Here is a 19,257-nt window from a genome sequence, read left to right as displayed (position 1 = left end):
CTGAACTTGTCTAGACTGAAGTGAGATGCTCCTACTGCTTAATTAAAGGCGGGTTTCCTTCCCTGCCAGTGACTGGTACAGTAGGTTAGCTGGGTCCATGGCTGGAGTTGCTGAAGCTCCTCCTTCTTAGCAGGAAGTGGGCCAGTGATGCATCCAGAGAGAAACGGTCTCTGGATACAGTTTTCCACCCTCTGTCTGTCACACAACTGCATATTAACAAAATAAGCATCACTGAAATACAGCACATGTCAACACCTAATTAGCTACAAAATGCTTGTGTACCTGCCCCTCAAGCCAGATGTTGGCACAGCTGGGACAGCAGCTGGTGCAGAAACTTTTTTTTTTAACCCTCAGGATGTGGAAATCAAACTTCTGTAGGGCATTCCCTCTCTGTGTGGCTCAACCTCCCTCAACCCCAACCCCATGCTACCAAAGCCGGCGTTCATTCAGCCCATCTCCGACGGAAGAACTGCTTGGGACCCGGGCTGGTTACAGATTATATACCACCACTGAAAAGAGGGCCTGTTTCTTAACTACGCTTTGCCCGTGAAATACCATCGGACCTGAGCCTCATCTCTTCAATAGTAAAAGGCTCAACAGACTTGTGGGTGCCAAGGGGGATGGGGGTTTGCGGGGGACGGGATGGGGAGTTTGGGATTAGCAGATGCAGACTATTACATACAAAATGGATAAACTGTAAGGTACAGGGAACTGTATCCAACACCCTGTGATAAATTCTAATGGAAAAGAATATGAAAAATACATACAACTGAATCACTGTGCTGTCCAGCAGCATTCAACACGGCACTATAAATCAACTATACTTCAATGAAATAAGCTTGTAAAAAATAGTAAAAGGTTCAAAGTCGCAAAAGAACACTTTAAAGCAGGAGCTGGTAAAAGTTTTCTGCAAAGGGGAAAATGACAAATACTTCAGACTGTGGGCCAAGGTCTCTGTCCCAAGCATGAAAACAGCTATACACAATACAGAAATAAATAAGTACGGCTGTGTTCCAATAAAACTTTATTTACAAAACAGATGTCTGGCCGTAGTTTGCTGACCAGTGGCTCACTACCCAGCTGCAATCTGCCAGTACCAAGGGTCTGGTCAGCCTTAACTTTAGCACTGATGAAGGTGCCATTGCCCAACTCCAGGGAGACAGCCTTTGCCATGAACTGGCTTTTAGGAGGCAACTAAAAGGAAATGGTGACTTCCAGAGTAGCCTAAATCGTAAAAACGTTTCCAGAGACTCAAAGTCTACAGTATCTTCTTCTCAGCCTTTAAGGTTATATTCCATTTCTAATGATTATAAAATACTGGCTATATCCCTCCTGTTTTACAATGTGTCTTTCTTTGTAGCTTAGTTGTACAATGTATCCACTTCTCTGATGAAATGACCTTCACAGCAGCCAGGGTCAAGGGAGTGGGCACACAGGAGCCAGCCGGCCGTGGACCAGGAGGTGCTTATGGCCACAGGCTGCCCTCATCCAGCTCTTGGGAAGACCCAAGCAGCTGCGAACGCCCCCAACCACACAGGGCTGGCGATGTGCCCCAAGAGGCAGCCCCGAGTCTTGGTCAGGATGCATGAGCATGGACGGGAAGACTGCGAAGGATGAAGCAAGGGGGATGCAGGAGGGGGCTCTGGCCGGGGATGGCCAGAAGCCACTGGTGGTCGTGTGTCAGCAGGGCACCCACTGGGGGTGGCCCTGAGCCCTCCTCCTGGGCCATTCACCTCGCACGCCTTTCTTGACCCAGCAGAGCCTCTAGAAATCGAGCAGCCAGGACTTCTGCTTTTCCATCTGAAACCATCAGGGCCTCCCAGTCCTTACTGGGTAGCTCCAGTGCTAGGAATTGTGAGGGAGGGGACATCTGTGTCCCCGCAGCAGGACAGGCACTGAGTGGGGGGGGCGGGGAGACCACCAGGTGGGAATGTCGGCCCCGGCATGGACTGCGTGACCTCGCATAAAACAAAGAACCACTCGGACACCTAGCTCCCTCCTGAGCACACAGGGGATAGTTACGTCACCTTGGGAGGCTGGCGAGGATGACCTGTAATGACACGTGACAGGCAGGGCGGCTACACGAACGGCAGCCTCGTGTCCAGCTGTACAGACACGAAGCACAGACGTGCTCCAGCCCCTCACAGAGCACGCCTGCTTGTCCCAGGACGCAAGCGGTCACCATACTCATCTCCAGGGTGGTCCGGAAGGCCCCACCCACGCCCACCACGGGTGCAGACTGCCCATGGCATCCTGGGGATGGCTGGTTTCACTGCGTTTAATCATGCTGATGGGGTTTCATGGGGGTATGGTGAGACGCAGGCCCGTTTCACAGTCTTCTAGAAACATCCCTTTCCAAATGCTGCACAAATGCCAGCTGTGGACTGGAAACCCACCGGGACAACAGGCTGGCCCCTAGGAGGGGGTGCATGTGCAGGGGTGCATTAGGAGGGAGTGGGTGGGGAGGTGGGAGGGGGAGAGATGGCGTGCTCTAGGACATGCAGCCTCAGGGTCACCGCCCAGAGCCCACACCCTGACTGCCCTCCAAGCCTTATCAGCCACTCTTCTCTTGGTTGGAATATTCTGTTGAACTCCAGCATATAGAAGACGGCAAGGGGAACTTCTCTCTGGAGGTGGGGGTCATCAGCTTACCCTCCCAATGAACACCCCACTTAGTGGCCTCTGAGGAACCCCAGGGTTCCATGGATCCCAGTACGAGAATCACTGGAACAAGTCTCCCTGGAAATGGTGAAGGGGGCCCTCTTGCTGTTGTTGCTTAGTCATTCAAATGTGTCTGGCTCTTTTTGACTCCATGAACTGTTATAGCCCGCCAGGCTCCTCTGTCCATGGAATTTTCCAGGCAAGAAGATTGGAGTGGATTGTCATTTCCTCCTCCAGGGGATCTTCCCAACCCAGGGATCAAACCCGTATCTTTTCCATCTCCCACACTGGCAGGCAGACTCCTTCCTGCTGAGCCACCTGGGAAGCCCCGAGGGAGGGCTGGAGGGGGAAAGTCCTGGAGGCAGGGGTGACAGTGAGCCACAGCACCGTCTGTGCACACCATGGCGAGGACCCGAGAAGGATGAACAGTGGCTCCTGGGTGTCTTGTCTGCTGATGGTGGTGGAGCGGGACCAGCCCAGGGAGCTGGAGGGGCTGGACAGCGTGGGCTCTTCTGGGCACCGGGGTGGAGGGGCCCAGAGGCAGGTGGACGGGTGGGTCTGCGCTCAGGGCCGCAACCAGGTGATGCAGAAAGCGATAGAGGATGACAGTGGAGAAGGGGCAGGGCCATGGGAGGCTCCCTGTTCTCATCAGACTTGAATGAACCAGAGAAGGAAGGAGTGGAGGACAAACTCGAAACTCTTTCAGGAGCCTATGGACAGATGCCTCCTGTACGGCCAAGGGCCAGCGAAGGCACAGGGCCGGTGCTGAACGTGACTGAGGCTCGTGGCCTCCACTCTGGGGGCCCCAGGCTCTTCACACCTCCCTCCCCAAGTAGCAGGAGGAGCTGGGGTTCCTGTACTTTCTTTCAGGAAGTGGCAGCTCCTCAGAGCCCAGGGTTGGCAGGATGAGGCTAAAGCTGAGTGGACTGGACGGGGGTCTGATGGAGCCGCTCACGGATTAGGAGTCAGAGGGCGTCCAAGTCTTCCCTTTCTACGGCTTAGGCTGGCTCAGAAAAATTGACAAAATGGTTTATGTCCTTTCTATGGGGTTTTTATTTTTAAATCCATCTTTTTTTTAAACCGGATGACAGTATATTGCTTTTTAAAGTATTCTGAGATGCTTGAAAGTTCTCAAAGTAGATAAGAAGGGGAAGCCTCATTCCAGACTGCATTTTATCACCACATTTTTCAGAGAATGACAGGGTATCAGGCCTCCTGTTTGCTCAAGGGAGGCTGGCTGCAGAACCTGCCTTTGGGGGTCCCAGGATGAAGCGGGGACACAGGAAGGCAGCTCCAGGGGACAAGGCACCACGGGTGGGAAATGCACCCTTACTTAATTCTGTTTCTGACAGCATTCTCAAGATGCCCTGGCTGCCCCTACAAAGGGGTCGGACATTGGTGGAAAAGATGCCTTCTCAGGGTGTGGTACAAATGGCTTATCTGCCAGCTAAGGATGGCAGATCGCTGCCCACATGACAGCCCCGCCTTCCTACCCGCCCCGCTACCCCCGCCCCCGTGCTCAAGAGCAAGCCTGCACCGAAATAATGAATCACAGCAGAAGACAGGGATATGAAGGATGTTCTGATGAGCCAGACAGATTTCTGTCATTTTGAAATATACAGGAAATGATTGATCAAAGAGGAAGCGTTTCACTTAGAAAGAGAACACAGAGCTTGCACAAGTGTTTATTTCTTAGAAAGAATTAAAAGTGGCGTCAGACTTTGAAAGAGGTGCACTGTGATGCCCTCTGAAACTCTTCCCGCCACTTGACGCTGATTGTAATGAGTTGTAAGCTCCAAAGTGATGAAGCGCAGCTCGAGGACTCTGACTTGCATGGAGGGCCCTCTGCAGTGGCCAAGCAGGAGAGCACCCTGATTCCTAAGCCAGTTCATCTGGAGCTGCTCCTGTGGGGCTGACAGTCTTGGATTCCCGCCTGCTGGGTCTTCAGACCATAGCCCGGCAACTGAGTTACTCTCAGCTCGTGCTCTGCTTTAGCCAAGGCCACAGACACCTCATCTGATGAGCACTAGGTCCCAGGCTTGGAGGCACTGGGGCCTGGGCATGGCCAGCAGGGCTTGGGGTGGTGGTGGGGGAGCGCAGGGTGCAATCACAGCCAAGTCAACCCATCTGGGGAGGAGTCCTGCTCCTGACTTGTCTCCAACCACAAGGGCAAGAGAAGAAGAGCTTTGCCACTTATGAGCATGAGGCCTCAGGCTAGGGGCCCTTCTCAGGTTCCTCCACCTCTAAAAGAGGTAGGTTTCCCCACCTCGAAATGTCCGCAGCGCCTCCTTCCTCAGGCTGCACTTCCTACTTGCAAAACGAAAAACTCAGAAAGGTACCAGGCTCATGGTAAGCACTAAATTAGCGTTTGCTAAGTGAGACAGATGTGTGGAAAAAGAAGTCAGTTCAACATAGAGCAGCAAACTTTTGAGAACGGCAGACAGATGGAGCTGGGCTAAAAATGAAGCCAGAATGGCGTGCCTAGTTGGATACGTGGTTCTTTAGGGGGTAGAGGGCTCTGGGTCCTGAGTGGTGGGGTAACTGCTGCAGCCTGCCTTCCCTTTGCAGGATAACCTGTTAGACCTGCTCACAGACACCCCGTCCATGCCAGTGGGCATGGGATTCCAGACCAGAAGAGGTCTCACTGCCTCTTTTTGCCACACTGATGCTCACCTCTGAACAGTGGAGAAATGGGACCATTTGTTTGGGCAGACATCCCCCAAGCCCACAGTCAAGGCTAGGACTCACCAAGATTCCCATAAGGAAGGAAGTGATGCTCTGAACTGCACACCACGGGAGCACTCTGAGGTGTGGTGCCTGGTCCTGCCCCCAGAAATGCTAAGACCCAGCTCGTGAAGACTGTCTCAAGCCCACCACAGGCCTTAAACTGCCAGGTACTTGGCATCAGTAAGGATAGAAACTCTGCTCCGTGTTATGTGGCAGCCTGGATGGGAGCGGAGTTTGGGGCAGAATGGATACATTTATGTGTATGTCGTACACCTGAAACCAGGCTTCCCCGCAGGCTCAGCTGGTAAAGAACCTGCCTGCCAGTGCAGGAGGCATAAGAGACAAGGGTTCGATCCCTGGCTTGGGAAGATCCCCTGGAGAAGGAAATGGCAACCTGCTTCAGTATTCTTACCTGAAAAGTTCAATGGACAGAGGAGCCTGGAGGGCTACAGTCCATGGGGTTGCAAAGAGTCAGACACTTGAAACTATCATAACATTGATAATCAGCCATTCTCCAACATTTAAAAAAAAACAACCCAAAACCAAAAAAGATGCATACAATATATAAAAAAATTACCAGCCATTCTTTTATGATGCTCTTGATGTTAGCCCTGGCTCAGAAACCTTACACAAACTCTTAGTAAAAGCCCAGGTCTTCCCTTTACCCCAGAACAGAGTCTCCCAGCAGTCCAGGCTCTGTGAGGCTGGGTATCTTTCTAAGTCTGCCCTACGAATTGTATTCTGCCCAAGGCATGGCTGTGTCTGCACCAGCCCCGGGCTTGCCACTCAGATTCCTGCCACTAGCCTTTGCTGAGTGAGTCCTCTCTCTGGGCAGCATCCTGCCCACCTCCTGCAGCTTATCCTTGACTTAGATCAATGGCCACTTCCTCCAGTAGGCAAGTTTCAGACTTCAGTGAACGGCTCCTCCCCTCAACGACTCTGCCCTTGGCCTGGGCACAGGCTCCATCTCAGCTTTGGGACGTCACGCGTGCTGTTACCCTGTGTGCGCTTTAACCCTCTGCTTCTGCTGTGTGATTGGAAGTAGGGTTTCCACGAACCAGCCTGAGTCCCGTTGGGTTGATGAGATTTTTCTGTCGCTCCCTGACTCTTAGGGGAGATTGCATTCACAGCCATCGGCAGGGTCCTTGGTGATCAAGCACATTTACTCAAGCTTGCTCACCCAGACATTTCCAGTTACTGAAAGGAGGTGACTAGATTCGCTGGCAGAGGACCTGAGGAAGGGGCAGAGGTTCCTTGCCCTACTTCCTAAGCGGGCACCACAGGCAGGACTTGGGTACTCTGCCCTGTGGGCCTGTCATGGTCAGACGGCGTGTGCCGGGAGCTGGCATATTGTATATTGAGTGCATATTGCATATTGAGTGCAGCACTTTCCACAGCATCATCTTTCAGGATCTGGAATAGCTCAACTGGAATTCTATCACTGCCGGGAGCCAGCGTGAGGAGCTCCACCCATGACAAAGGTCATGAGGAAGGAGGCTCGGCATACGCAAAGGCGGGATCGAGCCTCAGGAGTCCCCTTGGAAATTCTCGAGCATCTACCCCCAAAACCAGAGTCTGCCTACTTTCTGCTTTGTGCTTTCACCTACACCTCTGACTTTACGGGGGGCTGTCCCCCACTACCTCTCTCTGAAAAAAGAGTTAGCTTACAGCTCCAGTTAATAATTCCTGGGTGTGACAGTGTTTAACCTACAAACTCCTTTGGAAATCCTCTAGCCTGCCTGAATAGGTTTTTCCAGCCACATGTGATTGTTCAGAGCCTCCCAACTGTGAGAGGCATGAGATGTTCTCAACTGTCTAAACACAGATTCCTTTGAGTAGTTAAAAGATTGATTAGAAACTGTATTGGTGAAGGGATTTTCACTTATTGGGCCAATGTTTGCTGCTAAGTCTCCATACCCCTTACCTACTGTGTCCTTGGCAGTGTATTGATTGATATAATGGGTGTATAGAAATGTAAGTAGTAGCCTCAATGTTTGTAACCTTGGACCCTTGAGTTAAGTCTTTTCTTGATTGATCCCACCTCACCTTTGCCCTATAGGAATGCAGCTTTGTCCAATGCTTTTTTGGAGGCTGGTGCCTGACTTTGGAATAATCACCTTTAGCGAAATATAAGTTTCTTAAAATGTTAACAGGCCTCCTGGCCAGAAGATGATGTAAATCACCTGAACTTTTGCATATGATAAGTTTGAAAGCCTGGCTTCGATGAGGATCAGGAACTGCTGTCCTTGCATGACTCCACTCCTTCCCCCATTATCCTCTATGCACAACTTAAGGTATAAAAACTACTTTGGAAAATAAAGTGCGGGCCTTGTTCACCAAAACTTGGTCTCCTTATCGCTCTCTCTCCCAAATTCTGGCTGAGTCTCCATCTGGAGCGAGGAACCCGCCATGCTTGCTAATTATGCCTGGGCTTCTAAGATCCGACCGGGGAGGCCTCAGTGTCTCCTCTCCTTCGGGAGAGCGGAAGGGCGCCTGTGGCCTACGTAAGTGGTGCAAACTTCTTGTCTTGAAGTTTTATTGGTCTCCCGCGTACACCAAGCTACTCAGCCTCTTTTCTCCACTGAATTTTCCTACTGAGCTATCCTCATTCTATTACTCTTAATATCTTTGATAAATATTTAAATAAATAGGTTGCCTATGCTGTCCCTCCTTCGAATACCCTGGATCAGCCGGGGCTGGACCCCGGCAGGCGTGATGAAGAGCCGTGCTCCCCCGCCCCCTGCCACACCAGCCGCTCACCATGGTCCGGACACCGTACTGCTTCTCCACTTTCTCCTTTAACTGTCTGAAACAGGCCTCCATTCTCTCATGAAACGGCCTCAGTGCTTCTGTGACTTTGTCTCCATGGATCCTGATCCCTTCGGCCAAAAATGGAATCTGAAAAACATACCGGTTGACATTCCTTATCTCCTGTTTAATGATCTCAAAAGAGCAATGTACACCCGGCAGAAAGTGGCGAGCCACGTGCAAAATGCATCTGTTTCGGTTTTCCAATCAAACCAGCTGATTAAATTCATCAGCCAGGCATGCTACTCTCCCAAACCAAAATGTGTAAATGAAAAGCATTTGTGTCTTAAGTCGGACACATCTAGTGCAGCGTGCAGGGCACGGATGTGTCGTTGCTTTGCCTGACTTGCATTTGACCATCAACCCCAGAAGAGACGGGTCTGTGCTTTCCACTTGAATTTGAGAAGAACTGCATTTTGGACTTGTTTAGCTGTAACTTGATGTACTCACAAAGGGCCATGTCACAGTGCCAAGATTCCTTTGCTAAGAATACTGCCTCTATAACCCACTCCAGTATTCTTGCCTGGAGAATCCCCGTGGACAGAGGAGCCTGGCAGATTACAGCCCACGGGGTCATAAAGAATTGGACATGACTGAAGTGACTTAGCATACATGCACAGCTATAACTTGACCTACTTGCAAAGGGCCATGTCACTGTGCAAAGATTCTTTCGCTAAAAATATTGCCTCTACAGGCAACTGAGAACTCTATTCCAAAATGTAAAAACCGAATTATATGTGATCTATAGTCCTGAAGGGTATTCTTATTTGGAAAGGAAAAACAAATTTATCCTTCCTTAAAACTAAAAATAATCACCTCTCTGCCAACACTGCTGTCACAAACTTCCACGCCGACGCTTCACATCGGACCGTGATGTAGCTGACCTTTAAACGCATCGTAGGGACATTTTTATTCCCCAGCCCCAGAGACCCTCCAGAGTCCCTGCTGTTGGGGGTGGGTGTCAGGAAGGCGCCTTTCTTCCCCCAGCTTCTGCGTCCCCCGAGGCTCCGACTGGGAGGTACATGCTCTCCAGTGCAATCAAGCTAAGAGGCTTCTTCTTAATAATTTATAATTAAATCAAAATACTGATTAAAAACAGATTTTCTTAATATGACAGAACACCAATGTAGATGAGCAGATTTATTAGTAAGAAGGATAATAAGTCCACAATTGAATTTCATGTGAACAAATTCAAGAAATCTTATCAGGATGAATCAATGCACAAAATGTATTTGGCTGCCATTTATAGCAAGCAGCTGGAGCCTCTTGTGGTGCTCTGGGAGAGGACAGGATCAGTGAGCACCCCCCCTGGGTTGACACCCCTCAGCCTCCTCTCGGGCTGCGCAGGCACAAAGCGTGTTCGGCTAACAGCTGGGTCTACATCCAAGGTAAACTCCGGGCATCCCTTTCTGGCCGTGATCACCAGGAGGACAGTGTACAGCTAGGACTTCAAACGAGATGGGACCTTTTACTTCCCCACGCATATTACTCTCGCAGGTGGCAGCCTCCAGGGGCTGGCTGCAGTTTGTTTAGATTCAGCAGGAGAAGATGCTCACAGAAATCTTCTAGATTCCTGGGGGTCGGCAATGGCAGGCTGGGGATAACCTGTTGTGGGACGGGAAACGTGTCTTGTCTATCCTGGAATGAAGGCAAGGATACGGGTGTGGTTTCAAGGTGACAGCCCGGCCACTCTAGACACTGAAAGCATTTTGCTCTACAATGGAGCTTTCTCAAATGTGCAAAATGAAGTCTAGTCATTTCTGTAATTTTTTGTTGGTGGTCTGACAAAACTCTTAATTGGCCAGATGCTTGACATCAAAGAAGCTACTTGCTGGACTAAAGTGAAGACCTTTTGGTTCAGGTCTTGGGACTGAATGAAGGGCAATTTGGCAGGTGAAACTGATCCTTTCAACTGGTCCCTGACATTGGTCAGTTATAGCTTTCTACAAGAAGGGTGGGATGGGGCCCTTGTTCTATGTCCGCTTGGGGCTGAACTGAAGCTATGAATAAAAAGATGCTCTGTGCAAACACTCCAACATACAAAGTGCTTAGCACACGAACGGAAGCCATGGACTGAGGCCTGGAATGGTCTTTGGATTTCAGCAGGCTGAGCATCAAAATCTCTCAGGCAGATTCCTGAACCATAGTCCTGATCTGGTCTAGAGCAGGTCTCAGGAATCAGAACATCTAAAGAGTTTCCCAGAGCCCAGAGGGGGAGGAGGTCATCCCCAGAAGCCACATGTGTCCTCAGGTGCATGCTCAGTCGTGTCTGAATCTGTGTGACCCCACAGACTAGCCCACCAGGCTCCTTGGTCCAAAGCATTTCCCAGGCAAGACTACTGGAGCCATTTCCTTCTCCAGGAGATCTTCCCCACCCAGGGATGGAACCTGTGTCTTTTGCTTTGGCTGGCAGATTCTTTACCACTCAGCCACCTGGGAAGCCCAGCAAAGTCACATGTTGAGTTCAAAGTGAGCACGTGGCCGGCTCTCAGAATAGCGGTGTTGTATGTGAAATCTGCTCCCGTGTGTCCCCTCCACGGGTTCACGGCCTGCTGGTCGTACAGAGCACTCAGAAGCAGCGCGAAGCGCTCCAGGAGCACTGCCCCCGGTGACCTCAGTCAGGCCTGTCATCAGCTGGGGATGGTGAGAGGGTCTAGGCTTTCATTTCTGTGCATTTCAGAAGACACATATGCGGGCACCTCAGCGGGCTCATCTGAGCCTACACGGATTCATCCTCAGACCCACAGCAGGGAGGCTCTGTGAGACAGCTGTGTCTGCGGAAAGAGGGAGCTGTGCCTTTGAAGAAGGGACTGGCGCTTGTGGCTGCAAACCTGGAAGAGCCCCATGCACGCAACCGGCCCCTGACAGACCCCGACTCCCACCCCTAAGGGGCTGAACACCCCCTGCTTCAGCAGAGGCAACAACAGAGCCGGGAGCTGCCCGGGACTTAATACCAGCCTTTGCAAGTGATTTTAGGGACCAAGATGTTCTGATTGCACATCAGGGATGGACACTGCCCAGGAATCCTTGGGATTCCCAGGAGGAAAACCTCACTTTGCCCTGATGGAGCTTCAGGGAAGAAAAACAAATCAAACAAATTAACAAACAAAACCAAAAGAAAGCATCCCAGTAACCCCAAACTTCTTTCTGTTACTGACCATATGACTCAATTACTGATATTAAAATATGGATTTTCAAAACATCGGCAAATGAAAGCAAGATCACAGGTAATGTTTTGAATATGTATTTTTCATCACTCTTTGATTTAATGAAGTGGCTAGAAAACAGATTTTTTTTTTCAACTTTCCTGTGAACTGCTTTAAAATTCATCCTTTAATATAGTTATTAGGGGTGATGACATAGTGCTGACATAAAGTTCTCTCTGGGGAACAAATTACTTTCCTCTGTAGGGCCTGAAATTCTTAAAATCCAATTTGCTGTAAAAGCTTACAGGGAAAAAAAAATCAATATAACTTTTTGCAGGCCAAACTAGGTTTTGTGTAGCAATGGTTTTACAGCCTTCAGTAGAGTTTTGAATTTTGTACCTTTTGGTTCCCACAACATCTAAAATGGAATCATTCAGACCTGTAAATCCTCTCCCTCTTTTTCTAAGTTAGAGACAGAGACTGCCTACACAAAGCTTATATCCTGTGCAAAGAAACCATTCTGTAAAAAGTTCCCTTAAATTCAGCTCCCAAGATGTCTTACCAGAGAAGAATTCCAAGGCCAAATTGATATCAAATGCCTAAGTCACACCCATTAGGATGGTTGTTATAAAACAAAGAAAAAGAAAACCAGAAAATAAATGTTGACGAGGATGTGGGGAAATTGGAACCATGGTGCCTGCCTGGCGGGGGGGATAAAAAGCAGCGCAGCTGCTGTGGAGAACAATGCAGTGCTTCCTCAGAAAGTTAAAGACAGACATATCACACGATCCAGCTGTCCCCCTGCTGGACACATACCCAAAGGAAGCGAAAGCAGGAAGCAGCAGTTTTTTGTAAACCTGTGTTCATAAAAACATTGTTCACAACAGCAAAAGACGGAAGCAACCCAGGCAGCCATCAGTGAACGAACAGATAAGCAACATGTGGTCCATACAGACAGCGGAACATTATTCAGCCTTAAAAAGGAACAAAATTCTGACACATGACTATGGATGAACCTGGAAGACCAATCCCAACTGGAATGAGAGTCACAAAAGGACAAACAACGCATGAGTCTACTTATATGAGGTCCCTAGAATAATGCAAATAAGAGATGAGGGTTTGATCCCTGGTTGGGAAGATCCCCTGGAGGAAGAAATGGCAACCCACTCCAGTATTCTTGCCTGGAGAATCCCATGGACAGAGGAGCCTGGAGGGCTACAGTCCACGGGGTTGCAAAGTCAGACACGACTGGAGTGACTTAGCAGGCACGCACAGAATAATCAAATGCATAGAGACAGAAAGCAGGGTGGTGGTTTCCAGGGGTGGGGAGCGTGGAGAATTATTGTTTATTGGGTGTTGCGTAGGTCTGCAAGATGAGAAAGTTCTGCAGATGATGGTGGTAATGGCTGTACAATGATGTGAGTGGACTTGTGACACTGGACTGTGCACTTAGAAATGACTAAGGTGGTCACCTGTATGTCACACACATTTTATCACAACAATACACACCCATATATTACATAGATATGAAAGAAGTACTTGTAACTTGGCTTGAAACCGAAACCCAGGCCCGCTCTGCCCTAATAGGTCCTGTAACCCACGGGCTGATGGTGGACAAGCCAGGACAGTGAGGCTCCAGGGAGGCCAGGAGCTGGTGCTCACAGAGCACTCATCAGAAGGAAGAGCTGGGACTCCCGGGCTGTGGAGGGATGCCGCCCAGGCACAGGGTGACCCTGGTCTCTGCCCTCCTCAGCTCTCTGCCCTCAGCCTGGCATGCTGGGCACAGATCAGCAGTGTATCTTTCTCCCTGCCTCCCACGGGAGAAAAGGAAGCCTAAAGAAGCCAGATGATGCTGGGCAAGATTGAAGATGGGAGGAGAAGGGGACGACAGAGGGTGAGATGGTGGGATGGCATCACCGACTTCAATGGACATGGGTTTGAGTAAGCTCCGGGAATTGGTGATGGACAGGGAGGCCTGGCATGCTGCAGTCCATGGGGTTGCAAAGAATCAGACATGACTGAGCAACAGAACTGAACTGAACTGAAAGGAGTCAGCTGCCCGAAGTCCAGAGCAGGTGGGCAGAGCTCCCACAGAAGCTGGGTCTGGACATTCCCACTACACCAGGCTCACAAAAACTCCAAAAGCCCAGACACAGGAGCCAGGAATGTCCCACGGAGCCCAGGACACCCTCCAGAGATCCCCAGCCTTTCCAGACCACATCCCTTGAAGGAAGTACTGAGAGCCCCAGGAGCACAAGCAGAAAAGCCCAAGAATATGCAGAAGTACATCTGGGATGCTCCCTGCAACCCTGACCACCAGCGGAGGGGATAGGAGGGTGAGCACTTGGCGGTTCCCCACCCCCACCTGCCATACCACCCGCCTGAGACAGGCTGGGGCCATGACCTCTGGGAGTCATCCCCCGACCTCACCCCCAACATTCTGTTCTGTTGATACCAAAGATTTTCCAGCAGGCAACACACCGACCGAGGGGAGGAAACAGACCTAGCTCATTTGCAAGAGTGAACGTTCTAGGTGTTCATACTCATGACAATGGCCAGGAGTCCAGTTAATTGCAGCAGCGGTGGGTGGGTTTATCCAGTACAAACACGGCTGTGTGCACTCTGTGGCGGCTGGCAGGTGTGCTAAGGAGGCCCAAAGGGATCTGGTCCCAGGCTCAGCTTTCCCCACCCCGACCCTGCAGCTGCCGAGAGACGTTTACCTGCCAAGCAATCAGGTCCTTGAGCTTCTCGATCTTTTCGTGGGCCTCGGGGTGCTCCTGCAGGTACCGCTCGGTGAAGAAGGCCTGGTGGGGACAGAGAGAGTTGCTGAGCCCACCAACATGCCCCGCCCACAGGCAGTTTGGCACATCTGGAGATCCCCAGGCCCAGGGAGAGAGCCGTGGGGAACGCAGACCCACAGCCCTGCCATCACCAGGCTCACATCCCCCTAGGGTGGGGCCCTCTCTACCAAAACATTCGGGAAGGTCAGTACAACAAAAGGACTCTGTTCATTCACTGCGGAGGCCCCGTCCACAGAGCCCAGCGAGGCTGCTGCTGACCCCCGCAGCGTCCTTGCTCAGGTCATGGGCAGCATTCCCCAGGTGCGACCATCAGCCGGGCCTGCTCTGCACCTGGGGACGGCTGGGACGCAGCACCACCTCTCTGTCCCTTCACGGCCCACCTTCGGGCAGCGCCCTTCCTGCCTCAGTTTCCCCTTTGTCTAGACCGGGGGGGCTAGCAAACTCTCCCTGTGAAGAGCCTCAACTTTGCTGCCATTGTATTGGGAAGACAGCCTCGGACACCGAGAAGTGGATGGCCACAGCCACGCTGCAAACTCCATGTACAAAATCAGGTGGACCCCTGTGCCTAGACCACCAGCCCATGACCTTCAACTTCGGCTCCATCTTACTGAGATATTTTTCCAGGGAGATCAGCTGGCTGTCCCCACCGCACCAGTCTCCCAGCTATTCTAAATATTCTAATGCCGTTGTCTTCCACTATAACTGTATATTGTGGTCTTTAATAACCCCAGGTCTCTGGACAGTCAGGAGGGTCACTCTCCATCAGCACAGCATGGTAGGGGAGTGGGGACAATGTCCAGGCCAGCCATGGCCGGGATGGCAGCGGGCAGAGGCTGCCCCCGGGGAGTGGGCCGTGTTCGGCCCACTTCAGCGAGCCCGGGAAGGTCTCCGGGCTTGGAGGCGGGGTTTGGAGCTAGCCCGTCCCCGGGGGCGGGGCTGCAGAGAGAAAGCCGGCGTGTCACGTGCCTTCTCGTAATTGGCAAAACCTCCCATGACGGCGGGGTCCACGATGCCGTTTAGGAGCATGGAGAGCGGGTTGATGGGGAGGCTGGGGTCGTCTAGGTGCTGCTGGACCATGCTGTTGATCTTGTCGTTGGTCAGCTGCATGGTCTCGATGGCGTTCTCCAGGGGGCTGATCTCCACCTGCGGAAGCGGGAGGACGAGGATGACTTGGGCTGGTGGCCACGCCCCGCCCTGCCCTGCGGGGGCCCTTGCCCATGCCCCCCGCTCCTCGCCAGAGGACAGGCATCCAGACTGTGGCTCGGGCTTCCTTCCAGTGGACCTTTGGGGCAAGGTCTCTCATGACCCAACAAGAGGAGCCAGGCGTGGGAATGTCTTTACATGTTTCCACTGACACAGTCCCCACGTACAAAGTTCAAAGGCACGATGCAAGGCCGCCTTGTCCCGGGGTGCGTGTGTGTGCACATGCTCAACTGTATACATGTGTGTGCGTGCGTGTGTGTGTGTACATGTATGGTCATCCCAGGAAAACACAGCCCTGAGTGCTGCTTGAATACAGCTACTTCACAGAAGAGGGCTTTTAGCCATGGTCTTGTCTGCTGCTTGTTTTAAGGAATCTGGGACAATCTGTCCTGTCCCAGAGGCAGGAGGTCTGGGCGCTTTGTAAGCCCCCAGGACCTGTTTGGCCCGCGAAGTTGGGGGAGGAGTAGAGAGGTCCCGCCAGGGTCTCCACCTGCAATCACGTGCCCTCCAGGGAATAAAAGAGCGCCCCCAGAGCCAGGGGCACGGCTTCCGTTGGACCTCACAGGCCTCCCTTGCAAACCTGACGCCAGTCAGCAGGACCTTCAGGGCGGGACGCAGGGCGGTCCACCTCAGGCCCACCTCTGCCCACACTGCCAAGGCCCTTGTTTCACTGGGGACCCCGCAGGGCTCCGTGATGCTCAGCCCCGCCCTCCTCTCTGGCTCAGCTCTAACCGCCAGGAGAACGTGACTGGATTTAAAACAATAACACCACCTTCAAGCTGGGTCTCCCTCCAACGGACCCAAGGCTGGGCCCCTGAGCCACGTCTAGGGGTGACCTCAATGTAAGATAACCTGGTCCTTGCCCTCCTCAAGGCTAGTGTGCTGGATCCCTCTACCTGTGCCAGGGACCCGAGGGTGTCTTTAGCAAATGGCAAAGCAGAGCAGCCTGTTTTCTTTTTGCTCCAGCCCCTGGGGGCCGTCTGAGAGGCAGAGGGAGGGATGGAGGTACAGAGACGCTCAGGGAACAGTTCTGCTCGTGGCCAGATCCCGGAACGACACCCTCAGCTGCTGGGTAGGAAGCCCTGCTTGTCAAGGAGCCTGCCCGTGACCCGATGGAGGGGCAGTGACATTCAGAGAGGAGGCCGACCCTGTGCCGGCCGGTGAGGGTACCCTGGTCCCACGCGCACCCCAGACAACATGTATCCCAGGACTGGTGTCATAGCCCAGCACCTGGCTCAGTCACACCCTGGAACACACCCTCCTGTGCACGTAACTCAGCCACATGGACTCTCCAAGGCAGAATTCCCTCCTGACTGGCTAATGACTCCCTGTTGCGGACCCTGCTGGCCTCAACAAAGAACGGTGTCCTAGATTCATCAAAACAAGAGGGTCAGCTACTGCCCACACCATATCCCATGCTGGTCTGTCCTGGGAGGCAGACACTCGGCAAGAGGGACCTGTGGTATTGACAGCGGGATTATTTCAGTCATGCCATTCAGGGATTATTCAGCTTCCAGCCCTCTTAGTTCACTAAGAAAAGGGCCAGTACAGCCCACGGCAGAACCACATCCTTACAGAAAATCAGGGATTGCCCCTCTCCACCTCGAGCTGTTAAGCGCCTTCCTCGCACACCCTGGCTGGCTCACGGAATCCCCGATTACAAACGGCTTACGGGCAGAGGCTCATTAGGAAGATAGGATTGTGCTTGTTTATGGAAGGGCCTCCTGGTCCATCTCCCACCCACATACATCACCAGCTCCAAACGGTGCCAGTGAAGGCTTGCATTTCTGCCACCTGCCACGTGTCTCCTGAGCCTTTCCAGCTCAGGGCCTGAGCCAGAGGCCCAGAACTCAGCTGGTGAGGACAAAGGTCAAGAGTGGAGACAAGGCTGGGAAGAGAGGGTGCGGCCATAACGTCTTAGGGTGAATCAGGAGCATCCAAGGGGCCTCGTGGTAAACTGAACGGCGAGAACCACCCCTCTGGGTAAGATCCTGCCAGGTAAACACCCAAGGCATTGAGACACAGGACAAAGCGTACATATTCTAATCAGATCTTTTTATACCAGCAGTTGTCAGTACGCTGCTGCTGCGATAGTCAACAAGAATCTTTGGCCCAAAACTGGTTCCTGTCATTACAACTGTCCAATAGTAAGGTTTAGCTGATGAGATGTGAGTGATTCTTTCTTTAAAAAGTGTGGGCGGTGGGGGGGGGTGGTATATTCTCAAACTATTTTTATTTGAAACGAGCAAGTACTATTAATCAAGTTGTCTGTCATGTAAATGACAATAAGACCATCAGGAAGAAAGATCTTAAAAAGGGTATATGAATTGGAATTTGTCTTAAACTTTTCACTTTGTTCGCAGAAAAGAACTGTCAAAACAGCACAGTGAGGGCTGTGTTTAAATATTTTGTAAGAAGGGATGAAATCTTAATTCTTTGGTTTTCTTCTACATTAGAGGTGGCTGTGATTACAGCATGTCCACTGTGGTATTTGTGGGCAGAGATAGAGATTCTGGGTTGTTAAGCCTGACATGGGGTCTGCAGGGTGTGTGCTGGCCACGGTGACCAGGTGACACGCCCCAGGAAGAGGCTGGGTCAGGCCATAGCAGAGGGGTGACGGGCAGTCCTTCTGCAGGGTGTGCTTACCATGAAAACAGACTTGACCTCAAACCACCTCAGGATGCCAGGCAGTTTATATGCAGTGGTGTAAATGGTCCTCTCGATCCACATATTCTGCAAAGGGAACACAGACCCAAGGCGGTTAGAAGAAGGATGTTGTAGGCGGCCGACAGCTTCTGCCCTCAGGGGGGTCTGCTAGGCTCTGGGAGGCAAGGTCACCAGCCACCCAGGGGACACCTCACGCTCTGCTGAAGCCAGACCATCACACACGACACGTGGTCCCCTGTTCCTTGGCCAATGGTGCCCACTTCCCTGGTATTTGGAAAAGAAAAGTATAACAGACGAGTCAGGAAGAATTATCTGCATCCAAACAGGGGAGGTTCCCTCTGAGTGAGCAGATTTTTGGAAAGGCTCTGATGAGTTTAACGTTAGCCTTTCTTAGTGTTCATAAGAAACCTGAGGATGCAAATTCATTGAGGAAGATGGGGCTTTGTAAAAGTGACCTCTCATATTCTAATAAACTCAGTCAGCATTTTAATGATTGTTTTTTTGTATAACATATATTTACATCAGAAAATAAAGATATGGAAATAGAAGGCAGAAAAATCACCCAGTACCCAAAGATGATGGAGAAGGAAATGGCAACCCACTCCAGTATTCCTGCCTGGGGAATCCCATGGCAGAGGACCCTGGCATGTACAGTCCACGGGGTCGCAACAGTTGGACACAACTTAGCGACCAAACCACCACCATCACCGACCACCCAGAGATGACAACCTATCTATTTTTAGGTTTTATTTTTACTTTTACTATCTATTGTTAAGGGTACTTATTAAGCATTCATAAGTGTGTATATGTGTATTTTCAGTGAAAATACCATTTAATAATCTGCATTCTTCCTAAAGAAGTTTCCTAAGTAACACAGTAGTAAAGACTCTGCCTGCCAATGCAGGAGACGCAGGTTTGGTGCCTGGGTCAGAAAGATCCCCTGGAGTAGGAAGTGACAGCCCTTTCCAGCATTCTTGCCAGGAAAATCCCATGGACAGAGGAGCCTGGAGGGTTACAGTCCGCGGGATCACAAAGATTCGGCTACAACGGGGCACGCACACACACAAGCTTGCACACACTTCCTGAAATGGTACATCTCAGATTGAGGGAAACTGTATATAAGCTGATACACATAATTCCACCTCTGTCCCGTGGCTGCCCTGAACTCCACTGCAGAGTGAACAGTGGCCCTTCCATCCCGGCCCCTGCGGCAGGATGTCGAGCTGGTGGCGGCCTTTGCTGGC

At 51.4% G+C, this 19,257-nt stretch overlaps 1 protein-coding gene across 2 annotated transcripts in view; it reads right to left on the bottom strand.

Moving 5' to 3' along the window:
• The window catches only part of DOCK1 (dedicator of cytokinesis 1), a 562,075-nt gene that overhangs the window by 18,180 nt on the left and 524,638 nt on the right, over positions 1-19,257 (bottom strand). For both annotated transcript variants that reach the window (XM_086377709.1, XM_086377710.1), the window contains exons 44-47: positions 17,993-18,079; positions 15,110-15,286; positions 14,063-14,146; positions 8,149-8,286 (exon numbers count right to left, since the gene is read on the bottom strand). In XM_086377709.1, the coding sequence (XP_086233835.1) occupies positions 8,149-8,286; positions 14,063-14,146; positions 15,110-15,286; positions 17,993-18,079 (486 nt within the window). The remainder of the gene's footprint in view (positions 1-8,148; positions 8,287-14,062; positions 14,147-15,109; positions 15,287-17,992; positions 18,080-19,257) is intronic.

This window comes from Bos grunniens, chromosome 26, assembly GCF_055505025.1.
Source record: "Bos grunniens cultivar Pamir isolate PY7600 chromosome 26, Bosgru_T2T1.0, whole genome shotgun sequence".
Taxonomy (NCBI): domain Eukaryota; kingdom Metazoa; phylum Chordata; class Mammalia; order Artiodactyla; family Bovidae; genus Bos; species Bos grunniens.
The sequence above is the reverse complement of the archived record's forward strand: the minus strand, read 5'-3'. Positions and strand labels throughout refer to the sequence as shown.